Source organism: Rhamphochromis sp. 'chilingali' (genome assembly GCF_963969265.1).
Source record: "Rhamphochromis sp. 'chilingali' genome assembly, chromosome: 5".
Taxonomy (NCBI): Eukaryota; Metazoa; Chordata; class Actinopteri; order Cichliformes; family Cichlidae; genus Rhamphochromis; species Rhamphochromis sp. 'chilingali'.
Window position 1 is genome coordinate 42582858 of NC_137932.1, and position 25176 is coordinate 42608033.

The window sequence follows — 25176 nt, forward strand, 5'->3', positions numbered from 1 at the left end:
AGGTCTCTGTTCTCTTGTCTTCCTTGTCATCCTTGCCCCTGTGTTTGTGTGTTTCCTGTTTTACTTTGAAAGTCTGTGTATTCTGCTTTGCTTCCTTTGTCTTGTTATGTCAGATTAGCTCCAGCTGTGTCTCCCCAGGTGTTTCCACTTCCCTCATTATAAACCCTTGTGTGTATTTAAGTCCTCTGTCTCCTTCTCTTCATGTCAGGTTGTCTGTTGTCTTCATGTCAAGTCATGCTCACAGAGTCTTGTTTTCTGCTGTCGTACTTGTGTTTGGATTATTTCACAGTCATGTTTTTGGATGTTCCTGTTCAGTTTCATGTTGTCTCTTGTCCTCATTTTCATGGTTAGTTTTATTTTTCCAGTTTAGGTTTTAGTTAAGTTCTTTGTTTTGTCTCGCCTTGTTTGGCTATTTGTTCATCAGCCTAAATAAACGTCTTGCTTTTTATTATACTTAGTTTCCTCTCCTCAGCTTCGCAAACACTTCCCTCCTGATCTCGTTCTTCTTGGTCTCATCTACTAAAAAAATACACTCGCTACAGTAAAGTGATTAATTGTAACATTGAGTGGTGAGTGTTTTTAAATGAGTGTTAGATGTAATAATTCCTATGCTGGATTTGTATTTAAGGTCAATATAAAACTTCCATAGTGAAATTGCCCATTTAACCTCCTAGGACCTGGCGTCCACATATGTGGAAATTTTGCTCTACAAGGGCCTGATATCCACTTACGAGGACATTATACTGCCTCTATTTTATCAAAATTTAAAACGAATATCCTCAATTAAGCAGTAAAGTATCTTATATATAATAACATAAGCCTTTTGGGGTCCTTCTGTGAGGCGTATTATTGTTGGTCTTGTAGCCTGTAAGGTATATTTGATTTAAAGCGGACTTGATAACAACAAAGAAGCTTCAAACATCACGGAGAAGTCATTTTCCCTCATTTTTAAAGTCCGGTTTTATTCTCACTTTATTCTGTGACCTACTTTGTATTGCTTCTGGAAACTGAAAGAACTGACTAACCCTCTTTTGTGTTTTTGTTGTTGAAGTATACATTAAAACACACTTTCATTACAAACTTGTATTTTAAACGTTTTTGTGTCATTTTGGTATTCATATAGATTGAGCTGTGCACACAGAGAAACATGTCTTCTGTGTTTCTCTGTATGAATTAAAGCTTATATTCAAAATCCAGCAAATCCCACTTACATGGACGTTGTTTTTGCATATTCCAGGAACGCAGAGACAAATGAATGAAATCCGCACAGTGCGAGCAGTGCAGGGATTTTTGTGGTATTAAAAACATTTTCTCTTACAGTCTAGAAAGATTATCCTCCGTGTACAAGCAGGAGCGATTAGTCTCAGTGAAAGCTCTGTTTTTCTTCTGCAGTTGACAAAGACTTGGTTTCCCACCAAAATAAATAAAACTCAGCTATTGAATCTCATGAGATCTGTGGTTAAACCACCATGAAGTTACTACTTACAGGTATTAAACTGAATATATTAAAATGACTGCAGTATAAACATTAGTTGCTACATGACACACAGAAATATCTGATGACTGTTAGTGATTTTTTTCAAACTAACCAGACAAAATGATTTTTTTGATTTATCTTCATTTTTATCCTGACTGATGAGATTAATAAACATAAAAAGATAATAATCCCTAAAAGCAGCAGACAAAACGTCACCTCATCACTGATAGAGATAAAAAGCAGAATAAAAAGCAGTCCTTCCTTCTCACCAGCTAGTTGTAATCTATCAGTTTGGATATTAAAGGTGTTTTTATCAGTCGACTTACCTGCTACAGGTGAACTTGGTGCAGCAGTGAACTCTGTGTGTATGTCTGCTCTCTCCGTTCTCTGTCCTGGTTCTGACTAAAACCTGCTGATCTCTGCCTCATAATCTAGCTGCTCTCAGCATCTGGACACGTGAGTCAGTGCGTACATGTGTACATGAACATGTGTGTCTGTGTGCCTGCAGCTGATGGGATTTACATCCAGCAGCCTTTGAGTCTTGGCCTGATTCACAGCCTTCTCGCTCTCAGTGTGAATTTATTCATTATTCTGACGTAGAAATAGCTGATTTGATTAAGATGTCTGATTACGGGCTATAAAATTTAAAGGTTTATTTTTTAACATCAGGATTAGCAGTTTGAACAAATAATCCTAAAATAATCTTAATATGAAATCAACAAGCTTAAGAAGAGTACACGTGACCCTGGAACCATGTTATGGACATTTTATGTTCAGCCCAGCTGGTTACTGACATGTCGGATTTTTTATTCTGTTTCGGTGTGCAACTTTGCCAAAACAATGTGGGACTCTGTAGTGACATGTTTAGCCGCATGTTCTCCTTAAATTGCTGGCTGTCTGAGTGGTGTCCCAGAAACGATGTGGGCTTCATAGATAATTGGCAAACCTTCTGGAGGAAACCTGGTCTTGTTAGGAGAGACGGCATCCATCCCACTTTGGATGGAGCAGCTCTCATTTCTAGAAATATGGACAAATTTATTAAACCCCCCAAAATATGATGTAAAATAAGGAGGGGATGTTTTTCTCATTTTCATTCATTATTTTAATATGGCATTATTAGTTCATTAGAAGTATATAACCAGCTTTGCATTAAGCATAAATTGAAGTTTTTGACCTTACATTATCTTTTGCATTTACAGTGATGGCTATAATTTCAGTTTGATCTTTTTCCTTGCAGGTACCAGAATAATAACATGATTTTCCATTGCAGATGTAACCCTGATCATTCCATACACATTGCAGTTTGTTGCTTATTTTAGAGTTGTGCTCAAGGTAATTAAAGGTTGAAAGCTACAGCCAGCGCGAGTCTGGCTGATCTATGGAGGGCAAAGGCTTTGAGCTTGGAAGGCCGCACGCGCTTACACAGCACTTATAAGATGTTATCCAGAGTTGGGACCAGGAAGCAGAGTTGCAGTCTTACACGCCTCTCTGCAGCTTCTCTCCTCCTGCTACCCCCCAAAAACCCATCTCCATAGAGACTGTGTCAGCTCCCAAACAGACAAAAACAAACTAAAAACCAGCAACAAACAACTTAAACATAAACAATCACAAAGAAAGAACAATACAGTATCCACATCTGAACCAAAGAGTAAAACAGTGAAATGTGGATTATTAAATATTAGGTCTCTCTCCTCCAAGTCTCTGTTAGTACATGACTTAATAATTGATCAACACATTGATTTACTCTGCCTTACAGAAACCTGGTTGCAGCAGGATGATTATGTTAGTTTAAATGAATCAACACCCCCGAGTCATTCTAACTACCAGAAATCTCGAAGCACAGGCCGAGGGGGAGGTGTGGCAGCAATTTTTCACACCAGCCTATTAATCAACCAAAGACCCAGACAGACTTAATTCATTTGAAAGCCTGATGCTTAGCCTCGTCCACCCCAGCTGTAAAACTCAGAAACCAGTCTTACTTGTTATCATCTATCGTCCACCTGGGCCTTACACAGAGTTTCTGTCTGATTTCTCAGACTTTTTATCTGATTTAGTTCTCAGCTCAGATAAAATAATTATTGTGGGTGATTTTAACATCCATGTAGATGCTAAAAATGACAGTCTCAACATGGCATTTAATCTGTTATTAGACTCAATTGACTTCTGTCAAAATGTAAAAGAACCCACCCACCACTTTAATCACACTCTAGATCTTGTTTTAACATATGGCATAGAAACTGAACATTTAACAGTGTTTCCTGAAAACCCTCTCCTGTCTGATCATTTCCTGATAACATTTACATTTACAATAATTGATTACACAGCGGTGAAGAGTAGACTTTATCACAGTAGATGTCTTTCTGAAAGCGCTGTAACTAAGTTTAAGAATATAATCCACCCACTGTTATCATCTTCAATGCCCTGTACCAACACAGAGCAGAGCAGCTATCTGAACGCTACCCCAACAGAGGTCGATTATCTTGTTAATAATTTCACCTCCTCACTACGTACGACTCTGGATACTGTAGCTCCGGTGAAAACTAAGGTCTCTAATCAGAAGTACCTGACTCCGTGGTATAATTCTCAAACACGTACCCTAAAGCAGATGACTCGTAATCTGGAGAGGAAATGGCGTGTCACAAATTTAGAGGATCATCATTTAGCCTGGAGAAATAGTTTGCTGCTTTATAAGAAAGCCCTCCGCAAAGCCAGAACATCTTACTATTCATCACTGATTGAAGAATAAGAACAACCCCAGGTTTCTCTTCAGCTCTGTAGCCAGGCTGACAAACAGTCAGAGCTCTGTTGAGCCAACCATCCCTTTAACGTTAACTAGTAATGACTTCATGAACTTCTTCACAAATAAAATTCTTATCATTAGAGAAAAAATGACCAGTAATCATCCCACAGATGTAATATTATCTACAGCTACTCTTAGTACCATTGATGTTAAGTTAGACTCTTTTTCTCCAATTGATCTTTCTGAGTTAACTTCAATAATTACTTCCTCCAAACCATCAACGTGTCTTTTAGACCCCATTCCTACAAAACTGCTCAAAGAAGTCCTGCCATTAATTAATGCTTCGATCTTAAATATGCTCAACCTATCTCTAATAATCAGCTATGCACCACAGGCCTTCAAGCTGGCTGTAGTTAAACCTTTACTCAAAAAGCATCTCTAGACCCAGCAGCCTTAGCTAATTATAGGCCAATCTCCAACCTTCCTTTCATATCAAACATCATTGAAAGAGTAGTTGTCAAACAGCTAAGAGATCATCTGCAGAGGAATGGTTTATTTGAAGAGTTTCAGTCAGGTTCCAGAGCTCATCACAGCACAGAAACAGCTTTAGTGAAGGTTACAAATGATCTTCTTATGGCCTCTGACAGTGGACTCATCTCTGTGCTTGTCCTGCTAGACCTCAGTGCGGCGTTCGATACTGTCGACCATAATATCCTATTAGAGCGATTAGAACATGCTGTAGGTATTACAGGTACTGCGCTGCAGTGGTTTGTATCATATCTATCTAATAGACTCCAGTTTGTGCATGTAAATGGAGAGTCCTCTTCACACACTGAGGTTAATTATGGAGTTCCACAGGGTTCAGTGCTAGGACCAATTCTGTTTACATTATACATGCTTCCCTTAGGCAGCATCATTAGAAGACATAGCATACATTTACACTGCTATGCAGATGACACCCAGCTCTATCTGTCCATGAAGCCAGATAACACACACCAATGAGTTAAACTGCAGGAATGTCTTAAAGACATAAAGACCTGGATGGCCGCTAACTTTCTGCTTCTTAATTCAGATCAAACTGAGGTTATTGTACTCGGCCCTGAAAAGCTTAGAAATATGGTATCTAAGCAGATTCTTACTCTGGATGGCATTACCTTGGCCTCCAGTAACGCTGTGAGGAACCTTGGAGTCATTTTTGACCAGGACATGTCCTTCAATGCACATATTAAACAAATATGTAAGACTGCTTTCTTCCATTTGCACAACATCTCTAAAGTTAGAAATATCCTGTCTCAGAGTGACGCTGAAAAACTAGTTCATGCATTTATTACTTCCAGGCTGGACGACTGTAATTCATTATTATCAGGAAGTCCTAAAAACTCCCTGAAAAGCCTTCAGCTGATCCAAAATGCTGCAGCAAGAGTCCTGACAGGGACTAGAAAGAGAGAGCAGATTTCTCCTGTTTTGGCTTCCCTTCATTGGCTTCCTGTTAAATCCAGAATTCAAAATCCTGCTCCTCACATACAACGTCTTAAATAATCAGGCCCCATCTTATCTTAATGACCTTGTAGTACCATATCACCCTATTAGAGCACTTCGCTCTCGCTCTGCAGGCCTACTTGTTGTTCCTAGAGTATTTAAAAGTAGAATGGGAGGCAGAGCCTTCAGTTTTCAGGCCCCTCTTCTGTGGAACCAGCTTCCAGTTTGGATTCGGGAGACAGACACTATCTCTACTTTCAAGATTAGGCTTAAAACTTTCCTTTTTGCTAAAGCATATAGTTAGGGCTGGACCAGGTGACCCTGAATCCTCCCTTAGTTATGCTGCAATAGACGTAGGCTGCCGGGGGATTCCCATGATGCATTGAGTTTTTCCTTTCCAGTCACCTTTCTCACTCACTATTAGGGGTGCAACGATACACAAAATTCACGGTTCGGTTCGATACTTTGGTGTCACGGTTCGATATTTTTTCGATACAAAAAAAATGTTCATGCCTTTTTAATTTGTCATTTATTAAATTTTCACAGCACATTCCGCACCACATCTCTGTGCGTTCATCATTTGTTTGAAGCCAGCTCACCTCCTGCAACTACTTTTCCGAGAATACGTGCTTCTTTTGTGGTTCGGACTCCTTCTGACATTTGTTTGGCGGTGGAGGAACACCAAAGTAATTGCTTAAAGGAGCTTCTTCGACATCTTTAAGAGTTCTAAACAAATGTCTGTCCTCCTGAAAATCTTATGTACGCAAACACGCGTTGCAACTTCTTATCTTGTGCACATTTTTTATTTTGACAGCGAATGCGCACCTGCGGACCACTTATGTGCAGCCCTGGTTATTTAGCTCGTCATATTGCAGCCACAGAAATTATTTTGTCCATGAAACCATAAAGCTGCACTTTCTTTTTGCCTTATAGTCTGATTTGTCATAACTTTTCCGTTTTGTGGTAAGCTTTTCTTTGGCTGTCACTTCTTCACCCTGACCTGTCTTATTTGGCTCAGCAGAACTAAAATATATATCCTGCTGCTTTTACACACACACACACATAATGCTCAGCGATTCTCTGCGTGATCAACCTCTCACATGTTTAAGCTGCCGGAGATTTCACTTGTCATGTTTGCATAGTAAGCTAACGATTGATAAGACGATGTCAGAGGAATTGGTGCGCAAATTATCATCACTCACAGATCAGTGCTGTCGCTCTCTATACACAGTTCGCGCGATTGCAAAGTGAAAGCAAAAAACAAGCGCAAATTCAAATGCGATTTCAATATGTCACACATATGTCACATATACAACGAGACGGCCTACCTGAAGGAGATTAGGAATCTGGAGAACTGGTGCCAGAGGAACAACCTCCTTCTAAACGTCAGTAAGACAAAGGAGCTGATAGTGGACTTCAGCACTAAGCAGGAGAGGAACTACCAGACCCCCGTCATCAACGAGTGCCCAGTGGAGAGAGTGGACAGCTTCAAATACCTCGGAGTTCACATCACGCAGGACCTGTCATGGTCCTGTCACATCAACACCGTGGTGAAAAAGGCCCGACAGCGTCTCTACCACCTCAGACGCTTGAGAGACTTCCAACTGCCCTCCAAGGTGCTCAGGAACTTTTACTCCTGCACCATAGAGAGCATCCTGGCGGGAAACATCTTAACCTGGTTCGGGAACAGCACCATGCAGGACAGACGAGCTCTACAGAGGGTTGTGCGGTCAGCTGAGCGCACCATCCGCTCCGAGCTCCCTGACCTGCACTCAATCTACAGCAGGCGGTGCTGGACCAAGGCCAGGAAGATGGTGAAGGACCTCAGCCATCCCAACAACAGACTGTTCTCTCTGCTGAGGTCAGGAAAGCGATTCCGCTCGCTGAAGACCAACACAGAGAGACTGAGGAGGAGCTTCTTCCCGCAGGCGATACGGTCTCTCAATCACACCACCACACAGTACTGACCCACACATACAGTTCTTACACACACACTGGACATTCTGGACATTGTTTTTGCACAACACTGGTCACTATATTCTTCATTTCCAGTTAATACTTGTACAGCTGCTGTTATTGTGTATATATTTATTTATATTTAGATTTCTTCATACATTCTTATATAGTTCTATATTGTGTATTGTGTATTTTGTTGTACAGTTATTTTATTTTCAACTTTAATTTATATATTTTATCTTATTCTTCCCAGTTAAATTTACCCTTCATTCTAATTTGTGTTGTACAGTTATTTCATTTTTAACCTTAATTTATATTTTATTCCTTCCTAGTTAAATTTACCCTTTTTAATTTTTCATATTTATTTCCTATCTTATTCATAGCCTTTTCCTTTTTTGTTTTCTTTAGGTCACAAGCAGTTGTCCAAGCATTTCACTACATATCGTACTGTGTATGACTGTGTACGTGACAAATAAAATTTGAATTTGAAATTGACAGTGGCTCACCGATGCCAATGACATAATTACCCAGCTACATTTCCGAAAGAATGCAAAAGCATTGACATATATTTTTCCTTCCTACAATAGCCCGACGGGCAGGGCAGAGAGAGATTTTGGTAGCCCGACTGGAAAAATTTTGCAAGCCCTGTATCTGATTGAGAAATCTCTCATCTTTGGAAAAGAGAGTTTATTACAGAGAAATGTCTCTTTCCAAAATAAAAGCTATACTATCCGCTTCTTCTGGGCTATATTCTCAGCAGCATATTAAACATATCAGGTCCCCATAAGGAGAATCATGTGCTAACGGCTGTCTAAATGACTCGGGTAAAGTTAGTAGCATGCGTGCTTGTTGTTTTTGTCGGCTTCCACTTGTCTTTGCACTAGGATGATGTCGGAGTAAATGTGCAGTCATATTCGTTGTGTTCCCACTAGTGCTGTCAGCGTAAATCTCGTTGAAATGACGTTAACGCCACAACACAGCAAATCTCCGTTAACGAGCTACCGCGGATCGCCCTGAGCGTGGGGCTGGACGGCCAACACGTTAACGAGCTAACTGCGCTAACACACTAGCTCCCACCCATGTAATTGAGCATTGCGTGGCACATCCAACATACTGTTTTACTTTAGTCCATGACGCGCTTACCTTCAGGGTCATACGTCACATGAAAACCAAAATAGTTCCAAACGCCAGATCTGAATGAGGGTGGGGGAGGTTCAATTTGCCATGTTGCAAGGAGAGCTTAACTTCTGTCTTGCTAGCTTGCCCTGCGCTCAGTGAATCTGCGTTCGACTACTCCGCCTAGGCTGCACTGTCGAGCGCAGATCCACTGAGCGCTCAACACAGACAGCATCGTCAGAAGGAAAGTTGATAAAATAAATTAAAAATTTTGTATTGTTCGATACATATGCGTACCGAACCGAAAGCACTGTATCGAACGGTTCAATATCGATACGAATATCGTTGCACCCCTACTCACTATGTGTTAACAGACCTCTCTGCATTGAATCATATCTGTTATTAATCTCTGTCTCTCTTCCACAGCATTTCTTTATCCTGTCTTCCTTCTCTCACCCCAACCGGTCGCAGCAGATGGCCCCGCCCCTCCCTGAGCCTGGTTCTGCCGGAGGTTTCTTCCTGTTAAAAGGGAGTTTTTCCTTCCCACTGTCGCCAAAGTGCTTGCTCATAGGGGGTCATATGACTGTTGGGTTTTTCTCTGTATCTATTATTGTACAATCTACTGTGCAATATAAAGCACATTGAGGCGACTTTTGTTGTGATTTGGCGCTGTATAAATAAAATTGAATTGAATTGTTTGTGTGTGTTGTGCTAGGGCAGTTCATGCATAGCTCGGGACTTTGTGTCAACCACATTATTATTGTGATAAATCTTAAAATCAAACTCATTAAAAATAGTAGATATAGTTTAGCAAGTTTAACTCTGTAATTTCATTATTAAATATAAGTTTACAGTAAAGAATTATTTAGCAATAAACGGAGGAATATGAAATTAGGTGGAACCACAGATAAAAGATAAAAGACAAAACCAGCTGGTGAGGGAAGTCCTATTTTTGAAATCTCCACTTGGGCATTATAACAATCACCATGTTGCCTGTTTGGAAATAGACATGAAGAGCAACGGGAATATTTGACATGGCAGCACCCTGTCGATCCAAAAACACCCTACATCATCTCCTGCTTTATGGTCTTTGTTTACTCTAGCATAATTCATTTTATGTTAAAATTTTTGAAACCATAAACTCAGCTGGTAAGTGTTTAATGAGGTCACACATTATTTCAGTAGTATGTTTGTTTCCTGTAGTTCTTCAGCACAATCAGACTTCTTTTACAGCCAGAGGAGTCGCCCCCTGCTGGCCATTAAAACGAGAAAAGTTTCAGACACTTCCTGCTCTGCCTTGACTTTAACTACGCCCATCATTTATATGCAATTTACGGGTGGAACCAGCGGCTGCAGAGAGGCTCGAAGTGCTTCGATCGTCACTGACCTTCATGCCGAATGTCTCGGTCTCAAGCTTGGACAGGTGGTTTGAATTATCCTCCAGCTCCCTCCTCAGGTGGGAGTTCTCCTTTCGGAGCGCCTCCACCTGGTGGGCCAGCTGGTCGTAGGAAGCCACGGTGTTGGCCATCTTCACACTCTGCAGCGCCTCCTGCAGGAACACACACACATAAGAGGATGGTTAAAAGCTGGAGGCAGGTCTGATGACATCACACAGGCAGCAACTACCTGAAGCTGAACGGGAGGAGTGTGTGAAAGTATGAGTGATGGGTAACTTTGCTTCCTCGCCTCCTCCGGGCACGACGCTCTTGTTAGATAACATATTATCTAAGTTCTCCTCGGGCTTTTTCCCCTTTCCAGTCAGCTGATCCTGAAACAGCCCGAGCTTCAAATTTTCCGCTCAGTCACGTCTCATATTTCTGCATTAGACTTCCGCAGTACTCTTCACAACTGTGTCGCACATAAAACAACCACGTCTCCTAAAAACGGCCTCAAACTCAATTATGTGCAGCTACAAATATCTCATTAAGGAAACATCATTTTTTTACATTTTCTTTTTGATTTTAAAAAAAATGATGTTTAGCACTTTTGAGTTAAAAGATTTAAATCTTTCGCTTCAACAATAATGATTTTCAAGCGGTACAAATAAAGCAAAATGCGTTTGTTTGACTTAAGGGTGTAATTTTCAGTACCTAGAAATAATTACTGGTTCTTTTACTTAAAATGCAAATTTCATTTAAGAATACCTTTTTTTAAAGTACCAATTTAACGTAGTGACTTTAGAGGTAAAGAAAAAACTATATTTCCCATTCTCACACTTCTGTTATTATAAAGTGTCAGAACTGCATTATTTATAAGACAAGAGAAGATAATATATATTGCTGCAGTAACACAAAGGCCAAAAAATAAACATAACCTTTGAACAAATTGCTGAAATAACATAGAGTAGTCTGATGAAATAGATTTATATATTTACATCTCAATGAAAAAGGTTAATTTAGTAATAAAATATATATTAAAAAGTTAGATACAGAAAAACAGTAAAAGGGCTCTGTGTTTTCTTTTACTGTACCTACACTTTAAGTATGGGTAGGAACTGGTATTAAACATTAATGCCAGTATTTCAAGAAGCTACATTCATAAAAACATTGAGATGTATGACATGTAAGTGTGCGCACACGTCACTGAAACATCTAAGTTTGAATATTAGGTTAACAAAGGTCTTAAAGGTAGCCTGATATCAGCTCCAACTGCAGGAACACACAAAGAAGAACAGAGGAGTGTTTGGTGACGCAACACAGATAACAAATAAATTGAATAAAAATAAATCTTATTTGAAAGGCACAGATGCCTGAGTGCTTTGAGCTGAGCCCAAGCCTGAGTTTTGTGATCTGCTTCATAAAAATAACCATTTCAGCGACAAATCGGTGCATAAATATTCATCAAAATTCAGGAAATCAAGCTTCTCAAAATTTCCCATGGGAGACCACTGTTTAAAATGTCAGGGGTTTGGGAAAGACAATTATGAGAGTTGTGCATCATGAACACATTTGTGCACAACGCATAGTTAAAATGATGAAGAAACAAATGTTAAAACCAGATGAATGCATGAATGTCACACTGAGGCGTGACAGTTAGGGTCAGAGCTGCACATGCTCAGTGTGGTTTTTAGTCCAAACCAGGGTGTGACCTTCACTGCAGAGAAGTGGCAAACAGAGACGCACACTGCCGTTTGTTTGTGCTGTGTTGTGAATAAACTGACGCTACTGTCCTGCGTCTGGTTCCTATTCAGATGTTTTCAAGGATTTTCTTTTGTCAGGTTTCTGTCCAGCTCAGCAAATGTGGAGTCAGTGCACCAAATGTCACTCCTGCATTCATTATGAGAGGCTGACCTCCTCTTCTCCTCTACTCTCCCTCCTCTGCCTCTCAGGGGATTGTGGGTAAGAGCTGCAGGTCTGAGAGAGGCAGCATGATCCAGATTTTATTGGATGTGATCTCGTGTTACAGGAAGATTGCAGAGGACTGAGGCTCTGTACCACCCTTTGATTTGATCATGGACCGCATGTGCTGCACTTTGCTTTTTTTTATCAATTTATTCACAAAGTAATAACTGTACATTTGGCGAATGGCAGCTTTCACTCTGCTGGTTTTATTAGTGGATGGAATAACAGACAACGGGCTCCTCAAAAGAGAGACACCTCAAATCTGTTAATAATCATTTGTCTCCAAGAAAAGATAGTTTCAGTCAGTTTAGTCGGCAGGGCAGTACATTAGCTTCACCCATGGAGCACAGAAATGCTCATTGTCTCTGACAGTGATGAATGACTCAGCATCCTAATCCAATAAATCTCTCTAAATCCATCTGAGAGCTGAACTCTTGAAGAGTAGCAGAAGCAGCAAAAACCATCATTCTGGTCCTTCATTTAGTTTTTACGAAAAACTTTCTGCTGTAGGAGGCCACAAAGACATCTACAAATCATTACTAAGTAACATACAAATAATATGATAGAAGTTCAGTCACTAAAAAGGTGAATTTTAGCGAGTGACCTAAACCTACCCACATATTATTTGTCTGACATTTCCATTAAGGGAATTAAAGATAATCCAGAGGTCCTTTTCAAAGTACTGCAGCCGAGGTGAAGCACAGCAGCCAGCTGGCCACACCCGCCAGTGTCATCACCCAGCTTTCCATCAAACCTCACGTTATGCCATAAAAAATTTCAATGGGTTAAAAATTATACCCACTGTAAAGTTGGAATAATGGTCACAAAGAAGGAAATTTAGCACTAGGCTATAAACTTTTTTTTTCTTTAAATTTGGACATTTTGCGAGTCTCTGGGAATTTACTCGCTGTTGGACACAGCCTCAAGTAGCCATTAGATGAACTACAGTTTTTGGCACTTATACTGACCTATGCTGACAATCGGTGCTGCCATAAGTTGATATCACTCTGATGAACTCCATTAATGTCCATCATCACAACAAGCAAAGCCCAGGTCCGGATCACTCTTTGGGTGTGTTACCTATTTGGATACTGAAACCACTGCACATAGTAATAACTTCAATAACACGCTATAAAAGGAGCTTATTATTATTATTAAATGTCAAAACAAACAAACAAAACAAATCTGTTTGAAAGGAGGCTATTTTGAATCCAAGACGTCACACTTTGTGTTGTTCCTTGATTACTTTGGTTTCTTTGAGTGGAGACATTCAAATTATTGTAACTACACTATCACTAATATTCAATTTGTCACACACAGAGTTTGCCCACAAAAACAAACCAATACAGGTCGTAAGTATAGCAGTCTAAATGTGTGTGAAGGTCCCCAGACAGTACAGACCTGAGCTAGTGTGTGTGTGTGTGTGTGTGTGTGTGTGTGTGTGTGTGTGTGTGTGTGTGTGTGTGTGTGTGTGTGTGTGTGTGTGTGTTTCCCCATCAAAGTCCTCGCATATATGGTTATTCCCTTTAACAGGGTAACATGCTCATCTTCACCCCCCTCATTACCATGGTGACAGATTTGCATGGAGCGATGGCTCTTTCTGCCTCCCTTTTCATCTCACACACACACACACACACACACACACACACACGCACACGCACACACGCACACACGCACACACACACAGACACGCACTGCCGCAGTCAGTGCAAAGCACTGACTGCAGAAAGAGCTGCTCTGGAGAGGCAGGCCAATCATACAGAGAGTTAACGAGCGCTAACGGACCCCCTGTTAAAGGTACTGTTGCTATGGAAACAACTGATTCGATGCATGTGACCCCAATATGAGTCGACTGCATGAGATGAGAAAGGATGAAATAATCACAGTGAGTAGACAAACCTTTATTAAAAATACAACTAAACCAACAAAAAACTAAACAAACACCTCCGCCAGTAAACCTTAAACCATCACTGCAATGCCAACGCGCACACACACACACACACACACACACACACACACACACACACACACACACACACACACACACACACACACACACACACACACACACACACACACACACACACACTAATCCAGTCTTGCTGGATTCGAGGAGAAGGCTGAAAGTCATTAACCTTCACAGAGGCCTGACAGGACTGATGATTGACTCGGAGAGAGAGAGATGCTAAAAGAAAATCCTGTGTCAGCATTTAGACCGCAAGAGAGGAAACAGAAGGAAAGGAGGAAGAAAGAAAGGACGTTTAAGAAAGACCAGTGAGAAAGACACAGAGTAAAGAAAGGAAAGATCAATGACGAATGAAAGACAACGGGAAAATCTAAAAGTCAAAGTCAACCAACCACGTAGTTTAAAAGCAAACACCGAATGATGGGAAATGAGAAACAAAAAGCTTAAAATTAAGCAAAACAGAAAGAAAGAAATACACAGTGAAAAAAATTACTAGAAAGACAAAAGCCAGAAAGAAAAAACCACAGAGTAAGAAAGAATGGAAGGATAAAGGAAAAAGAATAAAGAATAAAAACGATCAAATAACAAACAAACGCTGAAACCTGCTGACATGGTAAAAGCTGCAGCTCAAAAACACATGAATGAATTCAGATGTACGTCATAAATCTTCAGCATTTAAAGATTTCCAAACTGAGCCACTTCTGTCTTCACAACACCTGGAGGTGACTGAATGTGACAAAATGTTGCTGATTTTTTATGCTGCACGTAGGAGAGTGCAACATTACGAACACCAGCTGTCCCATTTTCTACAGAGGAAGCGTGTTTGTTAGCTTGTTTCAGTCTAAACAGCTGAAACAAAATAAATCATGTTGGTTTAATAATACAATCTGGTGCTGATTGAATATGCAACATAAAGTAGTTTTAAACCCGCAGAAAAACACTGACAGGATGCTGGCTCCATTTTCCTCCTCTTTCTTTCACCCTTTCTTTCATGCCTGGAGGATGCGGTTGCCACAGTAACCAGACAGTCCCAGAGGAGACAGAGATGTAGGGAGATGGAGGATGGGAGGATATGGGGGTGGAGCAGGTGGCAGGATTGATCGACTCTCACTTTGTTCACGAATATAAAAATAAAGCAGGTTACAAACCTTGAACTGGGACTTCATGAATAAACATTTTACATCCAAGTGGGTCAAACTCACAGAGGGGAGATTTCTGCACAGAAAGTCTCATTGTTATATATTTACTTGAAATATATTTTACTGTGAAACACTGAAAACGAGTGCTGTTCAGGCCTCTTCAACCCTGATTATGTCTTTTTGATTAACTGTAGATACTTGATGCAAGAAACTGTTGGTTCTTTGTTTTAAATATATTATAAAAAGAGTTCTACATAAACTCATAAAACACTAATAATAATAAGCCTTGCAGTAGTGCTTGTTGTGATTTGGTAAATAACAGATGACTGCAGTGATCGTTGTGTACGCAGCTCAATATCAGTCAAAACAATGACTGAGCTGCACTGATGCAGGTACTGGAGGCTGTGTATGCAGTGCATGATGTTAGTGTACATACTGTGCACCTGTTTAATGACAACAATGAGCTACAGCTAGCTCTTAAATACCTTCATGTTATGTTACTTATGTGTTATGCTAGTGCGCTATCATATGATTTAGTCCTATTGATCGCTTGATATAGTTTGATATATTTTTATGATTAATTAATTAATGACTCAACTGGATCTCAATTTAAAAATGTACCATTAGGTTATGAATATTAGAAAGTTATGTTGACACTGAAGGAATCACTGTTATCAAAAGTTCACCAGGCGAGGCACAGAGAAAGTTTAATAGATAAGAAGAAAAAAAATTATTTTTTATGTCTCTACCATAAAGGGAAGGATGTTTATCAAGTCCTAACAGCTACTAACTGTTAATAAAATGCTGCTCTGACCGGTTGATCAGCTTCAGGTTTGTCACGTGAGGCCTGGAGGAGGAACAGATGGATGGATGATGGATGAAAATTTTGCTCCAGCAAAGCGAGCGCCTCTTTATTAACCACAACAATCAGATACTTCCTGTCAGCAACACCAAACAGCTCTGCTGCTGCTGTTGTTGATGAAATGTGAGACTGAATGGTGGAGGCTGCTACGGAAGAATAAGCGTGAGAGTGAAAAGCATGGAAGCAGATGCTGATCGAAGAGGTGATTGATTTGATGACATAACAGTGAAGCAGTCAGTACAAACAGCTGCTCCTGTTGTGATGAGCAGACTCAGCGACAGGACGAGAGGACGTGTCAGCGAGCAATAACGCAGAAACACGTTCCTCCATCTTTGTTTTATGCTGCAGAAGTCGACCTCCTACAAATGACCTACATTCTCATGCAGGTGAAGCAAATACAGCAACGCAAAACCAGCTGAATGATGCAGCAAATAAATCTGCAGCACTGTTGATTAATCACATTTTTATGAATCTACTTTCATCTGAGCTCAATTTATTTGCGCATTTTGATAAAATTCTTCTTTTGGCTTTTCGTCCTTTTTCTCAAACTGCAAGAACATCTGGAATGCCATGAATCCAACGCTCAATCACAAAAAGTTCCCTCACTGAGAGCAAATAGCAGCAACAGCTTCAATCCCAAACAGATGATGGAATGAAGGTCAAAGGTCAGAGGTGACAGACTAAACTGATGCCCAGTCTGACAGAAAACACTAACCCCTACATAGCATAAGCTCCTCCTCCAACTTTCCAGCTCAGAGATCTGTCTGAGAGTCTCGCTGAGTCCGAGAAACAACGTTGCCAGAGGTCAGATGACTTTTTCCTCTGATTCAAGGAGGAAAATCAACAGAAATATGACAGAACGAAGAGGAAACAGACTGGACGTCAGTGCATGTGCACTGTGCTCATCAATAACAGTTTTGAGTGACTGTCTGAGAGCATATTTAAAGTAAACAGATAAAATCAGCTCTTCACTTTGAGCAAACCAGCTGATCAGCTCACTGATTTCCTTCCTTTGATGCTGGTTTCCCACAGAAAATTATTTTGTCACATTATTATGCAGGGATGCTGCCGTTTCATTAGACTTTTCTTTTGATTTGAAGTGGCAGGCGGCAAACCAGAAGTGGGAATAACCCTGTCATGTGACCTACTACAACAGGGTTACAAGCATAATGACTCTGAAAGGCGTTTCAGGCTAAAGGCCGTTCAGAATGATCAAACACGATTATTCAAAAACAGCAATATGCAGTTATTTTGCTATTCACATGTAAAAATGAAAAATAGATGACTTTGGTGGAGGACACAGGCTCACCCGGCCTGGACCAGCAGTGTTTTTGACCACACAGCCCGTCTCACAAGGACGACTGCAGGAAGTCAGCGAGTGCAGGAGGGGAGTCTAGATGACAGTTGCAGCAGACTCTCAGGCCGCAGGCAGCCACGCGGCGAGTGACAAAGAGCTGGAGCTGACATCCAACTGTTGTGTACTACAGAGAGCGCAGCGGGAAGAGACCACGATGCAGAGTCAAAAACAACGAGTAATACTCCGTCCATAGGTCACCGTGGCTTGAGCTGAACTAGACTGTGAGCGACTTTGAGCTTTCAGGCAGGGGCGAAAAAGCATTACTGTAATCATTATAATTAATCATTTGAAGTCAAAAGTCGAATTAGAGCTCAGCTCAAATTCTGGATATGAAATCTGTTTCCTTATAAGATCTTCAGCCCCTTTTTGCCACCTCTGTCTCTTTCTTGTCTGACAGTTATAGATCTGAAATGGATCTTTTTTATTATCTTAATCTTAATAGATTGTTTAATAAGAGTGTTCAGCCTTCCATAACACTTTGGTCTTTAGTTGGTTCATTGTCTTTTAAACTAGTTCACTAAAATAAAATAAAACCCCTCATTTTGTGCATCCTGGGATTTGTAAAACCGTGAAAACAGAGTTCAGCATTTCACTGTAACTTGATGTGCAGCAGAGGCTTCCAGTACGTTTTCTCCTGGTTTATCGGTGTGTTACCTAACACAAACACTGTCATACCCACAACACATGAGGAGCCACTGGTGCAACACTTGGGTAACATAACAGGGGTTTCGTGCACTATAGCTCTGTTTTTGTGTCTTTTAAAGCCTCTGTTTATTTCCTGTAAATGAAAGCTCGATGTTTGTTTCCACTTTTTGGTTGGGGCCCGTGAGCTCGGATATTATGATGAGGACTTTATGATAATCTCTGCGTTCTGTTGTCTTACGTACAATTGGAGGAAAATATTTGGAAACAAATCAGAATTAAGAACATTAAAAAAAGAAAAGGTTCACACAGATTGTGAGACATCAGACTGTGTCTCCTCCTACAGAAGACTGAATGAGACTGACTACATCAACACTCGTGTATTTTGGACCGCTGTCTCTGTCTGCAGTGGTCCTTCTGTCTTTCTTAGTTTTCAGTGTTTTTCATATATTTGTTTATCTATTGATATCTGATCTATTATCTATTTCTGCTTGTATTTTCTGTCTGACTCTGACTCTCAGTCTCTAAACCGGGGGCATCATTGACCCGCTGAGGCTTCTTCACTAATCCTTCTATGCTTATTAAAAAAAGCTTCAGAATGGTCCTTTAAATGCAAACTGACAGCTTTGTTTTGTTATTTTCTGTATTTGAGCTACTTCAAAGTTTTCTTTATTCTCTTTATGTATTAATTTTTTACTGTGAAGGGTGTTTCTGAGCAAACAGAGATGTGAGACAGCAGAGGAGCTGCTGGGAGCCACACCCTCCATCTGTGCCAGCAGCCTCCATCACACTCACTATAACAAAGCTTCAGATCACCAGGAAAAGACGTCTACATACAGAACAAATCCCAGAAAACTGAAGGTACTGTCTCTGTTTCTCATGTGATCAGTCAAACCACTAAAGGGCAATAGCCCCACAGTTTCTCTCACATTATTCTCAATAATGTCTGTGAAGGTTCGCAGTCATCATGGTCGCTGTAGTCTAAGGAACTTGGAAAGAAAAGCGTCTGGACTTCTTTAAGTTTCTCTGAAGACGTTAAGAGAGAAGAAAATGATTCAAAATCCTGTAGAGCACAGCACAGAAATCTTATTAAGCTTGGGGTTTAACTGAGAGCAGTCATGCGCCTTTGTTAGGGTCTCAACAGAACCGTGGGCTGGCTTAAAAAACAACTTGAGTTTTGCTGTGATTTAATCAAAGGAAATATTTTTATGATGAAGGATTTGAAATTATTCATACAGTCAAAGCAGCTACTGAGGATGAGATTTTTACAATAGCTCTCATCATGTAATCCAGCTCTCTCTGATGATGAGGCTGGACACTGGAGAAGCAGAGCAGCTCCTGCAATCATCGCTGTAGAAGGATCACAGCACTGACAGCAGAGATTTATCTGTAAATGTAGAATAAATCCTGCCAGCAGTTTAATACTCACACAATACGTTTCTTAATTTTTTATTTGGTTGTTGTTATTCCTCATTATTCATCCAAAAGTTATAGACCCTTTTAAGCTCTGACCCACTACTGCACTTTGTACGCTTGGACTGATTACCACATGGGCAAATGGCCACATACCCAGCACCCTGCAGCCAGTGGAAGCCCACGACAGTTGTTGTATTTCAAATATTTGCATAAAGGGATTTTTGTTTGAATGTTTTCTAAATTGAACAATCTAAGGATTACGACAGAGGTCTAATATTAACTGTTACGGTGATAGTCGTGGAGCATTCAAGGACTACCTGAGACAAGGAAAGTGAGCTGCATCCTCTGACGTACGTGGAGGAAAACAATTCTTAACTGTGGATTAAATTTTGCTAACACATACAGGTGAGACTGCTTAACGAGTATTGTACTGTACATGGTGAATAAAGGACGTAACAATAATTTAACAGGACAAAATGTAAGTATTACATGTTGTAATTGTGAGCTACCTCACATTTTCCTCTACAACTCTGTGCTTGGTACAAATACCAGACACCCTGTTTACAGAGTAGGCAGGTGGGCCTGTGGCAGGTTTGTGTTCAGGCTCGTGATAAACCGTGATCTCCTTTGTCCTTCCAGGGACACAGATATATACTATTCACTATCTCGATCGGTCTCCTCTTACTTACTGACCTACATCTGCCAAAACAGTATTGTCCCTAACGGTACCTTATTCTTATTCTTTCTATGTGTACATAAAGCTGCAAAGAATGTGGAACAATTACTTCTTCTGATGTTTGAACTTTCATTACATTTGATGTTTCTTATGTTTTTATACTGATTTTATATAATTTGCTATGTGTAATTTTAATAAATGTTAAAGGTCGTAAATACAAATCTGATTAAATGTCCGGCCTAAATTCACACGACAGCATTAAGGTGCCATGAAAGTACCTTTTTTTGCACCTTTTTTCATTCCTTTCAGAATTCTTTCCTGTATATTTCCTGTGAAATATTTTCCCTGAAATGCAAAACTTTCATTCAGTTTTATTAAGAAAAATAGCTCTGCTTTCACTCTTCTTTCTAAGGAAAGTTTAGGTGCTTTATTTATCAGAGCCTGGGCCTATTGATGCTCCCCTTTGCCCAATCCAGCTTGTTCAGTAATCCTGGACCCTCCCCTACACCACACAACAGAAAATACAAACCTACAGCAGCTGCACCCTTCATGTTCACCTTCTGCAGGCCTAATCAATGCAATAAATCATTCAGGAGCATGGCCTGCTTTTCTTCACCAATTCACAGATTATGCATGTGCATTAAAAGGAGCATATATGAAAAACAACCAACATAAAACTTCGATCTGACAGACATAAAAGCAGAAGCAGAGCAGCTCCAGAGGAACAATCACCACCACGTATTTTCTTAAAATCAGCACATTTCAATCACGATGAAGACAAACAATAAACAGAGAAACGCTGAAGAAAGCTGCGACAGCTCCAGCAGAATAAATGAATATTTAACAGAGTGGGGTGATGCATCCTTAACCAGTGAACCCAGTGAAACCAGCGCATACTGGGGGAGACTGCAGGAGACCTTCAAGGCCCAAAATGATCACCCAACTTAAAAAAACACCTCACAGTAAATTTCCATGTGACTTTCGGCTGAATGAATATCCATAGAGGATTTTCGATTTGATTTTTTGTTTTTACGATAAAACAGATATTTTTTCTACAGGACGCTTTCTTGTTATTCTTGAATCTGACCTCCTTTTTAGCTGCTGCTTCTCTGACGACATCTATGATTCATCAGCTCCTCCATCCTCCTCCATCCATCTGCATGCATGAAGGAGAAAATACAGCCCTCCCTTCCCTTCCCAACCCCATCACCTAATACCCCGCATGAATGATGGATGAAATGAAAACAGGGTGGAGGAAAACAAGAACATTAAAAATCCGACTCAAACCTGAAATCTCCGCCGCAGCTTTTAAAATCCGGACACATCAGCCTCCTCCCGTCTGACCTGCGCTCATCGGCGAGTCTCTTTATGTCTTTATCCGCTGCGTTTAGGAAGAGAACCACATCTAGTCGGACCGAACCGGACCGGGAGAGGACAGGAGGGTCGGTACGGTCGGAAAAAGCCAGATTATAAGGGAATGAGGGGTGAGATGGAAGCGACAAACCGAGGAGCGGTCGGTCCTTACCTCATGACTCTGAGACTCCGAGCAGAGCTGAAGATCACAGAGAGAAGAGAGAGAGGGAGAGAGAGGAGGGGGGGTGGGGGGGTGGGGGGTGGAGGGAGGAGACAGAGTCGGGGGGGGGGGGGGGGGGAGTTATATGGAAATAGAAAAAGGTTTTGTTAAAGACCGCTGAACTCAGTACAAAAGCAAATCATCCTTTTAATAATAATAATAATAATAATAATAATGGATACTTTATTGATCCCCATGGGGAAATTACTTGTTTTTCTCTGCATTTGACCCATTCACTCAGTGAAGCAGTGGGCAGCCCACTAAGCAGGCGCCCGGGGAGCAGTGTGTAGGGACGGTACCTATTAACAGACGCATCAGTCTGAGAGGGACACATGAATCACACCTCATTAAATGTGGCTAAAAACAGAGAAAGCTCAGATGATATTCAAATGCATGTGGAATAAAAAATATAAAGTCAAAGCAGTGAGACGGGATCCTTAAGGTGAAGACAAACACATTACATAAAAAAGGAATATCTTTTCATTCACTGTTTGAATCACAGCTGGTTTCTATATAAGTTTCCACTGTGTAAAGTTTTTGTGCTTTAAAGATTTAGTTTGATTGCTGAGAGGTTTTAGTTGTTTAGTTGATTATTTGTTGTGTTTGCGTCCTCCTGTGTTCTTGTTCTTCAGTGTAGTTTGTCTCTGTTCTTTAGGTTAGTTCCTGTTGTACTTTGGTAGCTTGTTGTCTCAGGTGTCCTCACCTATTTTTTGTTCCCCTTGTGTCTCCCATTCCCAGTCAGTCCTCACTGTATACGTAGTCCTGCCATTCATAGCTGTAGGTTTGCGTTTCCTGTGCTCCCTGTTTGCCTGTTCGTTGTGTTTTTTGGACTCTAATCAATTGGCTTTGTGTTTCATGGCTCCTGCCTCCTGTGTCTACAGTTATTGCACTCCACACACAACTAACGATGGCAGTTTAGGGAAATCAATCCAACAGCTGTTGGAAAAAAAAGTACACGTAAGACTGCAGAATTAATCAGCCCAACAAGCCAAACTTCACAGTTTCAGGACCAGCAGACTGAAAAACAGCTTTTTTCAGTGCAGCATCAGGCTGTTCAGTACTTACAACAGACCAATTACATGCTCACCACTGTGGAATATTCACCTTATGTGCAATAGCCCCAAACCTAAAACACCTCTGTTATGTCCATTTATTCCACTGCCCACCTGTGCCATCATTTGAGCTGGTATCATTAGATTTTTAATCTCATTTATTGTTTTATGTATGATAGAAGAAAATACAGGATATATATTTCTAGGAATTATATTTTATTCTTATTGTATAAATGTTTATCTTTGTATGCACCAAATACAGCAGTGCTTCTAATTTTGATGCATGTATGTTGTTGCTAATAATGACAATAAAACTTAATATATCTTAAACTTTGAGAATCCAGCTGGTCAGGAAAAGCTTACTCGGCTTACTTTATTGTTTCAAACATTACACATGTTCTTTGGTCTTTTTTTTCTTGATATGATTGTTGGTGTTGTTTCTGCATCATTATAATTTACATTACTCCACAGCTATCAGTGTTATTGACCAGTCGTGTTGTTGGGATATCAGGACTGGAAAAACATTAAACATTTAACCTAAACCAAAATCTTAAAACTGTAGATATAACTGTATAATTCAATAATTTACTCAAATGGTATTTAACCTAACTTATGGCTCTTAAAATATTAGTTTCTAACGGTAACTAAGCAGCAAGTAAAGACACAAATAACACTGAGAAAAAAATCAACTATACCTAGAAATAATAAATCAATGCTGACTTTTGTTTTAACACAGGACCACAGCCTCCCAGGTGGAATGAACCCAGTGATCTACCACAACCTGCTCCTCGCACATCACCTCAGCCGACTTCTGAAAGCGGCTTTAAAGTGTTTCTGTCAGAAACGCCTGAAGACAAGCAGCTCCTGCTGCAGTCTTTTCCTTCACAGCTGCAGAGCTGTGAAATCACAACAGCGTGATTTGAGAATGTGAGGAACGGGAGGTGCACTGATGCTTCTGCACCAAAATAACAAGAATGTTATATGAGAATGTCACACTGTTTATTATAATAATAATTTATTCATAACAAAATAATATTCCTCACATTCATTATGGAGGCTATGTGCTGTGCACAGCATATTTTAATGCAGTACTTGTGATTCATTCTGTTTCTTTAAATTAGAATTAATTAGTTTGTTGTGTTTAGTTCACTCTACAGTCAGGAACTGAATCTCTGCCACTTCCTCCTGCATCCTTTTCCTTCTTGTTCAGAGAAATGTTCACATTGGCTTTGATTGTAGACATTATTTAATAAATCCTTTTATCAGTTTACATGTGTAATTGTAAAGAGCTGATTTTCTTTAGAAACATCGCTAAGACTATAGTATTCTTGAAACCTGCCTCTCTGTCTAAATACAAAACCTAAATTTAGCTGCATTCAGGAAATATCTGATCAAACTGGGCAAAACCTCAAATGCATCAAACCAGTTTATCAAGAAAAACATTAATTTCCGATTATGAACAACAACAGTCAAAAAACTGATGAATATTGAAATTCACCTGGCTAAGTTTAGAATAATTATTAAACTGTTAACAGAATGTTTGACAGCCTAATTACCTTTGTTTCAGTATAGTAGACATTGACTCATTACCATCACATAAACGTTAGCTTTGCAGTGCTTCATCGTTCCCGCTAGAGGGAGATAAGTGACCGTGTTTCTATTTTACTTTATCCGGGTCTTTCCAACACATTCAGCATTTTTTTTTTAAATCCATCCGTTCATCCGCAAAAAAAGGAAAAGAAAAGCAGAAGGCTAAGACCACACATTTTTTAGCAGTCATTATCAGTAAAAAGCGATTTTAGCAACACAGTAGCATCCCCTGGCTGCAATATCAGTAATACAGACAATATAAATCAGCTGACTCTGACTTACAAACTGAGGGATACTGTGCACCCATCCACCACTTATACATATGCAACTTATCTGGATTTCCCCACCCAACCCTCCAGCTCTCCTGGCAAACACTGAGGGATTCCCAGCAAGCTGAGCGACAAAATCTCTCCAGTGTATCCTGAGTTTTCCCCGGCGTCTCCTCCCAGGGAGAGATGCCTGAAACACCTCACCTAGGAGATGCCCAGATGTCTACTGGGCTCCTTGCAAACCACCAAGCCCCTCACCCCATGTCTAATGGTGAGCGCAGACATCCTTCAGAAGCAACCCATTTAAAAAAAGGTGCACATATACTTAAATTAATGATTAAATAATACTATGTATTCTTTGACAATAAATGATAGATGAATAATCAGCTGACTCTCCAATGCTTTATCATCTCTTTATGGATGATCAGGAGATAGGGGGGGAGGGGGGGGGGGGGGTTGCATCAGCATGTGATTGTGAGTAAGTTAGAAACTAATAAATGTGGCTTACAGTACAACGTGCTTTGA

The 25176-nt window shown here is 40.2% G+C and overlaps 1 protein-coding gene across 1 annotated transcript in view; it reads right to left on the minus strand.

Moving 5' to 3' along the window:
- The window catches only part of apc2 (APC regulator of WNT signaling pathway 2), a 46128-nt gene extending 24423 nt beyond the window's left edge, over positions 1–21705 (minus strand). The window contains exons 1-2 of the mRNA XM_080882138.1: positions 21455–21705; positions 10156–10317 (exon numbers count right to left, since the gene is read on the minus strand). Coding sequence (XP_080738264.1) covers positions 10156–10296 — 141 coding nt within the window. The 5' untranslated portion in view covers positions 10297–10317; positions 21455–21705. The remainder of the gene's footprint in view (positions 1–10155; positions 10318–21454) is intronic.
- Positions 21706–25176: the final 3471 nt, after the last annotated feature.